Source organism: Abramis brama (assembly GCF_963993115.1).
Source record: "Abramis brama genome assembly, chromosome: 10".
In the NCBI taxonomy this organism is placed as follows: Eukaryota; Metazoa; Chordata; class Actinopteri; order Cypriniformes; family Leuciscidae; genus Abramis; species Abramis brama.
This window is the reverse complement of record NC_139972.1, coordinates 7,388,623-7,400,357: the sequence shown is the minus strand read 5'-3', so window position 1 is coordinate 7,400,357 and position 11,735 is coordinate 7,388,623. Positions and strand designations below refer to the sequence as shown.

Below are 11,735 nucleotides of genomic sequence, written 5' to 3'. Positions count from 1 at the left end.
GTGCGGCCCCTTTAAGAAGTCATGACGTTGCGAGAATTGACTGAGCATGCGCAGAAGAGAGTATTTCAAACAACGTTGTTGAATGTTGATAACTGTTTTACGACCATGAAAGAAAAGACGATTGCAAAATGTTTTCGCCAGATGCCGTATATTTCCAATCTGGATGTGAGCGATGTTTCATCCAGAATAAAACAAGAAGATACTGAGGAACAAACAGGTTGGTGTCTATTCTTGATTCTTCATTGTTGATTGCTTTGGAAATAAATGATACAGCAATGCATCTAAATGATCATAATCATGTGTGGAAGTTGTCAAACACATTTTAATTGTTGAGCTAAACTTTGCCACATCAAAGATCTGATACTTGAAAATCACACATTCCTGATCTTGTTTTCTGCTAAGTTCAAATCTAATTTTTTCAATTGACCTAATTTAATTTCAGTTTATTAAATTTAGGGTTAGGGTTAGGGTTAGTTAGTTAGTTAGTTAGTTAGTTAGTTAGTTAGTTAGTTAGGGTTAGTTAGTAGATCAATTGTGGAAACATTCTATTCACATGGGCTCAATCACAAATAGCCTAATATGCGAGCCATTGGAAAAATGTAGTTTACCAAACCTGTTGCTGGTCCAATTAAACATTTTAAATTGTAGTAACCATTTTATTTCTCACTGTCCCAAAAGAAAAATGTGTGTATATATATATATATATATATATATATATATATATATATATATATATATATATATATATATATATACACTGTAAAAAGTGAACAGTTGGATCAACTTAAAAAAATTACTTCAATTGGTAACACCTAAAGAAATTAAATTATCACGTTTTATCGTGAAAAACGTGATAATTTATTACAATTTTTTAATTAAATAAATTATTTATTTTATTAAAAGTAATTTTTCTAAGTTGATCCAACTGTTCACTTTTTACAGTGTATACACTGAAAAAATATTTTCATTCATCCAATTAAAAAACTTTAGGGTAATGGTTCACATCTATATTTTATAACTTGAGCCAATGAAAAATAAATAACTTGCCCTTACCAATATTTTCTATGTCAATGAAAACTATTTTATAACACTTGGCACAAAGCATATTTTTCTTGTTGAAAAAAATCAATTAATTTAAATTCTATTTTTGATCTAAACAAAAATATATAGATTTAATCAAAACAAAAATTCTCATTTAATAAATATGTATTAGAAATTATTTGTTTTCTCCAATTAAATAGATATTGATTTAATAATACAATTATTTCTCATTTTTAAAAATACAAGTTAATAGAAATTATTTATTTTAAACAAACAAAAAGATATGGATTCAATAAAACATATTTCCCATTAAGGAACATTAATTAATCTTGTCCAAAATCAAATAAAAAAAGACACATAATTTTCATTAAATCGATATTTATTGAATTATTATATACATTACTTCCACACATCCACAATTTCGTGTCAGATTTTCAACTTTTTCAACATTTGCGACAGACGGCAAGTCCCTCAGAACCTCTTGACCCTCAAGTATGATTCCAATGTTTGTGGGTATACGGCTTGTGCATCTCTGATGACAAAGATTTCCATGGTTTCTGCTGAAGAGTTTTTTCAGCCACTTCCTTCTCCAACACCTGGAAAAGAATTTAGGAAGGAGAAAAGAAAAAGAAAAAAAGAATAAGGAATCAATACAGCTTGGGTTTCCCCCCAAATTAGTTTACATAATACTAATACTTCTAACTAATTATAAAATTTACTCCAATTTGTTGTTGACATAAATATAAGTTGCACAAACTTTCCAGCACATGGGTCTCTGATTTTAGCTGAAAGTAATTGTTTCTATATTTGAAATTAGCCTTCAGACTGTTTTCAGACATAAATCTGAACATAGTCTGATGGCTAATTTTGAAGTGGACAGCCATATCTAGTATTTTCACATCTCTAAAGTAATCTGGCCTTACCAGGAAATCTTTGATGAGGTCCTCCACTGTTTCTCCCATGTAAAGGATGAGATATTTAAGTGCTCTTTGTAGCGGTGTCAGTATCCTGCATCAAGATAGTACAAATTTGGCATGAGGGTACATTATGGTCAACAATCTTTAGCACAATATACGGTATCAGTTGATATAATAATCATTACAATATATGATTCAATAGTGTGTCAATCCTATTACTAACGCCACGAAAAAATGTCTGCCCCCCCAGTGTGCTCTGGCTAGTAAACGTTACTACACTTTTTTGAAAACCAACCGACATCAACCGATTGGCGCCAATGCAGCAATACTTCTATGCATACAATCCATAAAAAATGACCATTGTGAGTGTCGACAGTCATAAGTGTTAGTTAATGTTACCATTAATCACAAGTGAACGCCAGTCCTTTTACATGTAAGTTAACGTTAGTGTAAGTTAACGTACGTTAGCTCCTTAGTTGTTGTTGATCAGGTTTCTACGGTTTTAACCAGAGAACGTCATTCTTATGACGCTGCATCGAGATAACGTTATGTTCAATGATTAAACGTTCATGTTAATTACCATTATAAAATCAAAATAAGCCAGGGGTAAACGTATATGTTCCCTTCCCTTTTGCAATCGGTCAGGAATTGATTAACGTCGACACATTAACGTTAAAGGAGAAGTTCACTTTCAAAAAAACTTTTGCTGATAATTTACTCACCCCCATGTCATCCAAGATGTCCATGTCTTTCTTTCTTCAGTCGCAAAGAAATTAAGGTTTTTGATGAAAACATTCCAGGATTTCCCCCCATGTAATGGATTCTATTGGGACCCAAATGGTAGAAGGTCCAAATGACAGTTTAAGTGTAGCTTCAAAGGGCTTTAAACGATACCAGATGATGAATAAGGGTCTTATCTAGCGAAACGATCGGTCATTTCCAAAATAAATAAAAAAGTTTAAGTTTTATAAGCACAAACGCTCGCCTTGCTCTGTTCTGTGATGCGCGTTCGTGACGTCACGTAATACGCAATTACGTTGAAAAGGTCACACTTGACGTGTTTACAAATGTGCGGAAGGAGGACCATATACACATTTTCAAATGTATTTGTGTCAGTTTATCGTTTAAAATGCCCATTTCGTGTGCGTATCCTGGGTGTTTTAATATTAAAAAGCCAAAAAGAACATTTTCTTCAGGACAGAAATTTTTCAAGCGTGACCTTTTCAACGTAATTGCGTATTACGTGACGTCACGAACGCGCATCACAGAACAGAGCAAGGCGAACATTTGTGCTTATAAAACTTAAACTTTTTTATTTATTTTGGAAATGACCGATCTTTTCGCTAGATAAGACCCTTATTCATCGTCTGGTATCGTTTAAAGCCCTTTGAAGCTGCACTTAAACTGTCATTTGGACCTTCTACCGTTTGGGTCCCAATAGAATCCATTACATGGGGGGAAATCCTGGAATGTTTTCATCAAAAACCTTAATTTCTTTGCGACTGAAGAAAGAAAGACATGGACATCTTGGATGACATGGGGGTGAGTAAATTATCAGCAAAAGTTTTTTTGAAAGTGAACTTCTCCTTTAACTTGCCTAGTGTAAACTACGTTAAGCTAGCTAACACATTTTTAAACTAATGTAAGTAGGGCTGTACTGTCCTAGTCGATTAGTCGATTAATTGGTCGATACGTTCTGGTTCGACCAAAATTCTGATTGGTCGATTTTCTGCCGCGTTTATTTCATCAGTTTTGCCGCGCTGAGGCGCGCTCATTTCATCAGGTGGAAAGCACTAACTGCTAATGGGGGTGTTTTCAGAGTACCCTTGTTTCACTGTAACAGTCTGTCTTCAAAACACCCCCCTTGTTTTCACCTTTTTTGGATTAGCCCAACCCAAGAGAGAGCGTCGAGCATAGAAGGTTTGATGCTGAATATTATTTATTTAATTGTGAGAGCGTTTAATAGTCAGTCCTCTTCTAATATGTCAACAACAAAGAAATCGACAGTGTGGCAGCATTTTGTTAAAATTGATAACAGGAAAAAGGTCGAATGCAAAGTTTGCAAGCAACAGTTTTCCACAGCTCGACGACAAACATGACATATCATCTAAAAGTGGTAAGCTCACTTGTCTGCGTTAGCTTGCCCTGTCTGTTTTGAGTAGGCTATATGAACATATCAGAATTTGCATATTTCAATGTTTTAGTGTGATAACCTAACTTTTTTATTTTTTATTTGGAGCCTAATGCGCAATTGCGCTGTGCTGTTGGTTGTGTTAGTTTTGAGCCTAGGATGCTTTATTTTTCAGTTATGCACTTTATTTCGTTTCTGCTCTTGATCTGGTTTGTTTAATAAATATTCTTTTTTTATTAAAGTGGACGTGCCTTTTGTGTTTATTAAGAGTAAAAGCTTTAGTTAATAGTCTATTCGTGTCTCAGCTGCGAAGCTGAGCTCATGTTCAGCCTCGCTCGGTGCGAGGACATGCACGGTGAAACGATAGTGTCTGACAGTTATAACTTATTATTATAACATATGACAAAAATAATTGTCTAAATTATGTTGCATATTCCTCAACAGTTCTTGTGATGATATCACTAGTTGACAACATAGTACTATTTTCGGAAATCATAAGCTATGATATTGCGCAGGTGCACGTGATGCAGAGCTGACAGACTCAAGTGTCAGACTCATTTCAGTGCAAAATAACTAGGTCAAAAACGATTTAATATACTGCAAATAGCCTACTAGTTGTTTATGTTTATTTATAATTCATTTAGGCGGACAACAAGGCTACCAAGTACTGCGCACAGTGCGCATCTAATTAATTTAACGTTTTTTTTTCTAACGTCATTTTTAGTCGATTTTAGTCGATTTTTAGTCGAAAAATTCAGGACTTCAGTCGACCAAGATTTTCTTTGGTTGAGTACAGCCCTAAATGTAAGTTACATAACGATATCCAAGTTACCAGATAAATTCGGCAGAGCAACATGTCTTGTGCAGGCTACTAAATATACAGCAGCACATTTAAATGGTTGTTTGTTTCACTTACTTCAGTTTATCCGCGATGAAATCTGATTCTCTCTGGGGCAGCAAAGTGATCCACGGAACGTAGAAGAGCGGTTACAGCGGTCTGCTGACTGGTCGTGGTCGTCGAAGATTTGTGTTTAATGCCCATGCGCAATCCTGTGTGTAACCTTGAAATTGTACATTCGTCGAAACAAATATTTCTTATTTGAGCTCTTAATGAAAAATATTTATATTTAACTATGTTTTGAACGAAAAAAATATTATTTGAAAAATAAAACAAATAATGGTAAACTGAATTGAAAGACAAATTATTAATTGGATGAAATAATGCTTGAAACCCTTTTTACAGTGTATATAGCCTATATATACATTAAGCAAAATACAGAACACAGACAACAGGGTTGACATTTTATCACATTACTTTATTGACAAATCAATTCCAACACAGGATATTTGGTGAAAATAACTTATTTTAATGCATATGGGGTACATAAGGGTATACACTGAATACATTAAAAAAGCTAGCTGCTCCTTTGACATATAATATTTCACTGAGTTTTAATGAATTTCCAAAGATATGAAGTCTGCATTTGTTATTCTATTGTTAAAAGGAGGAGATCCTTCTGATATGAATAACTAGGCCTATAGGTAGATTTCTAAACTTTGCATTCTGTCTAAGGTTTTTGAATCTCTTATTAGTGAGCAGTTGTTTTCATATTTGAATGAACATGACATCTTATCACACAATCAGTCAGGCTTTAGGATAAAGCAATGATGGTTCTAAATGATATCATTGAGGTGCTTGATAGAGGCCATTATTGTGTTTCACTTTTTATTTGATTTGTCAAAGGCTTTCGACACCGTTGATTTCAGTATACTGAAAACTAGACTGAGACTAACTGGATTGTCAAATCATACAATTTCTTGGTTTGAAAGCTATTTATTGGACAGGACACAGTGTGTGCGAATGGAAGGTCATTCATCCGCACCTTTAAAGATTATGAGGGGTGTTCCTCAGGGGTCAGTTCTGGGGCCGTTACTTTTTATCATTTATATTAATAATCTTGATCTCAATATTAGTAATGTCAATTTTCAATTTTATGCCGATGACACCGTGATTTATTGTAGTGCAACCAAACTACACCAAGCTTTGTCTTTTCTCCAGTGTGCTTTTGATGTTGTGCAACAAAGGCTTTGTGACCTAAACCTGACTTTGAACGAGACCAAAACTAAAGTAATGTTATTTTCACGATCAAAGAAACAAGTTGGCATCAACTATCACTTAAATCCTTACAGGGTACTATAATAGAGGGCTTGTGACAGAATATAAACATCTCGGTTTTATATTTGATGATTCCTTATCTTTTAAATCCCATGTTTATCAATTAAGGACTAAATTAAAAATAAAGCTGGGATTTTATTATAGAAATAAATCATGTTTTTCATTTGAGATTAGTTTCGGCCACTTTTATGCCAGTCATTAATTATGGGGATATTTCGTATAAATCGGCAACTACTAGGCTAAACTTTTAAGCTCTTTGCATACATTGTATCATTGTGCACTTAGGTTTACTAAATTGTAAATACAATACTCATCACTGGGATCTGTACAACAGAGTTGTTTGGTCATCATTATCAATACGCAGATGTAAACAATTGGTACCTGTTTGTTTATAAATCAATTTTGGGTTTATTGCCTCCATATCTTTCCCAACACAAACCTGTGGGAGTTTATTCTTTGTGCTCACAGGATTTGTACACCCTCTCCGTTCCACTCGCCAGAACTGAATTTGGAAAACAAGCTTTTCGGTATGCGGCACTAAAAACTTGCAAAATAAAATAAAAACTAACATTAATGACAGGAGTTATTTAATCATATAATGAGAATGAGACTTGTGTCAGTCGATGTAGATTTTGCTTTATCGTTTATTTTGTGGTATGTAAATAAATATCTAGCTTTTTCTGCTTAGTTACACAAGCGCTAAAAAAATGAATGGATGAATGATAAAATCCTGAGCTTGACGTGTTTGATATTAAAAGGCAATATCTATAGGCACTGTCTTTAGCGGTCACATCTCATAAGTCGATCAAACAGTATTTTAGACATGTATGACATGAGGTACAGCAAATTCCTTGTGTGTTTGCACACACTTGGCGAGTGAAGCTCTTTCTGATTCTGGAAATAAAACTATAGGCTACCATCAGATACTTATGTGGTAACCGGAAAAACACGACCATGAAACCAATGGCTTTCGCACAGGAGGAACCTTTTCATAGTTCCTAGAACTATTTGTGGAAGTTTTCGTTTTTTCGCGCGTTCGCAGTTCGCACCGCAGGAACTAGGAACGATTTTAGTTCTAGATTTGGACGGACTAATTTAGCTCCTACTTCAGAGTCTGGTCTAAACCAACAATAGGAACTATCTGTGATGTTAATACGCTGATTGGCCGAACGCACGTGAAATGCCAGCACCCGCCATTTAAAAAAAAAGGCTGTGTAAACAAATGGTAGAAACACAGATTATAGCTTATATATTTACTCCAGAAAAATAAATCTACGAACAAAACAGTGATAGATGGGCCTCTCAACCTTTACGCTAAGGAGAAAATCCAACACAACTTTGAGGGAACCAAGAGAAACGTGATTATGTATTTCTGCTCCGCTAGCAACACTGGATCAACCACACGGCATACGCTAATACTTTTTCATATACTGTCTACCTTCTATGTATAACAGTTCTATCTAATACTGTATTAGGCAGGACTGTTAGACATATCGTAAACAATTAAACACGAAGATTGCGAGCATCATGTGCTCTTTCTTTGGCGTTCTCAGCACCGTCAAAATAAAAAGTCAGCAACAGAACAACAAGCACGGCTTATTTATGTAAGTAAGTAAGTAAACTTTATTAATATAGCACCTGTCACAGATAGAAATCACTATCAGAGTTCCTACTGGCGTTGCGAATGCTAACAGAAAAATGTTCAGAGGGAACCATTAGTTCTCAGGGAACCATCCTGGTGGCTCGTTCCTAGACCTACTCGGTGCGAAAGCCCCTAATGAATACATGCGATTCTACGAAATGTCTTTTGAAATTTATACTAGGTCCTAAAGCAAAACTTTGCAGAATAATTTCAGTGCTCAATACTCACCATAGCGTCTTGAAACTTGTGACGATGAATATCTGTATTGTGTTGGGAGTGATGTTTGTTTCGGTCTTCTGGATCGGCTCCGCTCGCTCTCTCCCGCGCATCCGCATTTAAAATATCCATATCAACGGTTTGCTTCAGGCAAATTTTGCATGCACAGTTTTTTTGGATGTAGGACTTGTACAACCAGCACAGATTTTTCACTTTGACTTGATAAGATTGACTGTGCACAGTTTAAATATGTTCGGTGAATATAAATGTTTAATTTTAAAGGATTAGTTTACTTCAGAAATGCAATTTCCTGATAAATTTAGTTTAAGAGGTTTATGTCTTTCTTTCTTCAGTCGAAAAAAAAAATTAGGTTTTTGCTAAAAACATTCCAGGATTTTTCTCCATATAGTGGACTTCAGTGGTAACCAACGTCTAAATGTCAGTTTCAATGCAGCTTCAAGTCTCGACTCTCGACACGATCCCAGCCGAGGAATAAGGGTCTTTATCTAGCGAAACAATAGGTCATTAAAAAAAAAAAAAAACGGTTTTATACTTTTTAACCACAAATGCTCATCTTGCAGAACTCTGCGATGCGCCACATATATTACGTAATCATGTTGGAAAGATCACGCGTGACGTATGCAGAAGTACCGCGGTAGGGCGAAAAACTCCCAGATATTTTCTCCAACTTCAAAATCGTCCGACGTCGTTTTAACCTTTTTTTTTTTTTTTTTTGTACAGGGCATTTGACTTAGTCTTTGCACGTGTGCTTTGTAAATATTGGATGGTACTTTTGTCTACATCGCGATTGAACTTTCCAACGTGATTTCGTAATGTGTGATTTCGTAATGTATTTAACCTTTGTTTTTACTTAAATTAGTGTAGTGTAATTAGTGTATTTTTACTTTCCAACTTAAAGTACATAAGTGAAGACCTTAAGCTAGGATTAGTACAATGCCTCTTTTGCATGGATATAATTATTTGGAAGTCATTTATTGAAAAAAAATGTATAGTGTAAGTGTTTTCATATTTACCCTCCTTGAACTGATTCTGACTATTTTATATGTTTATTTTAGATCAGATGGAAGTGACAGAGCAAAGACACAAACTGAATGAAGTGGATGAGAAACATGTCTTGAAATCTCAAGGAACTAAAGCCAAAAAGCTGCACTCCTGCTCTCAGTGTGGAAAGACTTTCCAAAATGAAGGAATCCTTAACAGACACATGAGAATTCACACTGGAGAGAAACCGTATACATGCCCTCATTGTGGAAAGAGTTTCACTGGTGAATCAGGTCTCGTTTATCATCTGCACGTTCACTCTGGAGTGAAACCATTTAACTGTGATCAGTGTGGGAAAGATTTTATTTCATCATCAAATCTAAAAACACACCTGAAAGTTCATTCAGGTGAGAAGCCTTATGAGTGTTCTCTCTGTGGAAAGAGTTTTTCACGACTGGACTGTCTTAAACTGCACCAGAAAACACATAATGACGTGAGAGATCATGTGTGTTCGGACTGTGGGAAGAGCTATGTTACAACTGGTGAACTGAAACGGCACCAAAGAATTCACACTGGAGAGAAGCCGTACCACTGTACTCAGTGTGGAGAGAGTTTCAGATGTACTAAAGCTCTCAGGACTCATCAACAGGGTCACTCTGGCGAAAAGCCATTTAACTGTGATCAGTGTGGTAAAACATTTATTTCATTGTCATATCTCAAAAAACACCTAACTGTTCATACAGGTGTTAAGCGTCACTTGTGTTCTCTCTGTGGAAAGAGTTATTCAAGGCTGGACACTTTTAAACGGCACCAGAAAACACATGATGAAGTGAGAGATCATGTGTGTTGTGACTGTGGGAAGAGCTTTACTAAATCTAGTCATCTAAAACAGCACCAAATAATTCATACTGGAGAAAGATATTACATGTGCTCAGTTTGTAACAAAACTTTCACTCGATCAGGATCTCTAAAAATACACGGGCGAGTTCATAGTGAAGAGAAGCCGTACCACTGTACTCAGTGTGAGAAGAGTTTCAAACATTTATCAAGCCTTCACACTCATATGAAAAAATGTGGTAAGTGAGCAACATTCGTTTTCATGTCAAATACATTCAAGTAAATGTGTGACGAGCTTTGCCAGTCAACAACTCTTAACATCCTTGCACACTGAGTCCGAACTTTTCGTATTCGTTTTCGTATTCGTCATCTTAAAAATTCGGTGGCTCTGAATTGTCAAAAACGCCTCTCAAAATGCTTACTATGGTTGCGAAAAACGCAGAAAATCGACCCCGAACCCCAAAAAATGTATGATGGACGAAAGTTTCGGAGGCTGTGTGTAAACGTGATTGACACAACGTGAGTTCGTATTTATTTTTTAACGTGCGAAAATTTCGGACTCAGGAATTCGAATTCAGGTCTTACTTGAATTGGATATATTCAAGTAATTTACTTATTTACTAAATACTGTACTAGATTGTTCTGAAAGTTCAATTAATTATGAGAGATAAAACAGAAACAACATCTTGTCTTCTTGATCGAATTATGTATTGAACACAGAGAATGAGTGTTATAGTTTTAATCCCATGAATGAGTTTAAACGTTCTATATTAATACTGTGATAAATATGTTTGGGATCTACAGTATTATTGTCAATCAAATTATCAGATCTTGTATCATATAAAAAGTGGATGGAGTTCATTTTTATCCTTCATTGTTGAATGCTGAAGAACAATAAAGTACCAGATCTTCAGTTCACCAGATTTGGTGGATGTATACAGTAAAAAATAACAGAAGCTGTAAAATATTGAACAATAAACTAACTGTTGATCCATTTGCAATTATTTACTGGTCAATTGGGCAAACCTGTGATGAGGTATATATATATATATATATATATATATATATATATGATGTAGGAACAAGCAAGTATGATACAAACAATCAACAAGCAAGAGTGCATTCTCCCAAATATCAGCACCAGCCCCACTGGCCATCGGGAGCACTGGTGAATTATCAGGGACATGGAGACTAATTTGGCCCGCTCCCCTATGATGTTGTTTTTAAGCTGTCTGATTACCAACATTCATCAAAATATATTCTTTTCTGTTCAGCAGAAGAAACTCATACAGGTTTGGAACAACTTGAGGGTGAATAAATAATGACAACATTTTCATTTTTGGGTGAACTGTCCCTTTAATACTACTGTTTTCATTTGGAGTTTCTACTGTTTTGATATTTTAAAATTGTGCAATTTGCCTGATTTTTTAAAATGTCCTGTTTAATGCCTTACTGTATGTATTCATATGCTTTCATCTGGCACTAGGTATAAAGGCAATAAACATTTAAATCTTATTCCTGGATTTTTTGTTTGTTTATTATGGGGTCATAACCAATCTCATGAAGTGACACGAAGAACTTTTAGAGGCTGTTTTTGCATTGTGAATAAGTCATGATCTCTTTTTGCATTGTGATAAGTCATGATCTCAAGAGACGTAGCCAAAAACTGATTAGGATTTGGGGGTTTGTTCAAACTTTGGGCTGATGGATTGGAAATAATTTTGTCCAGGATAAAGAATAAACATTATAATATTAAACATTAGAAAGTTCAAA

General features: G+C 35.1%; 1 protein-coding gene across 1 annotated transcript in view; it reads left to right on the top strand.

Annotated features, from left to right (window-relative positions):
• Window positions 1-3: 3 nt before the first annotated feature.
• LOC311091549 (uncharacterized protein) overlaps window positions 4-11,735 on the top strand; it is a 30,086-nt gene continuing 18,354 nt past the window's right edge. Inside the window, exons 1-2 of the mRNA XM_084127508.1 lie at window positions 4-217; window positions 9,200-10,201. Coding sequence (XP_083983634.1) covers window positions 22-217; window positions 9,200-10,201 — 1,198 coding nt within the window. The 5' untranslated portion in view covers window positions 4-21. The remainder of the gene's footprint in view (window positions 218-9,199; window positions 10,202-11,735) is intronic.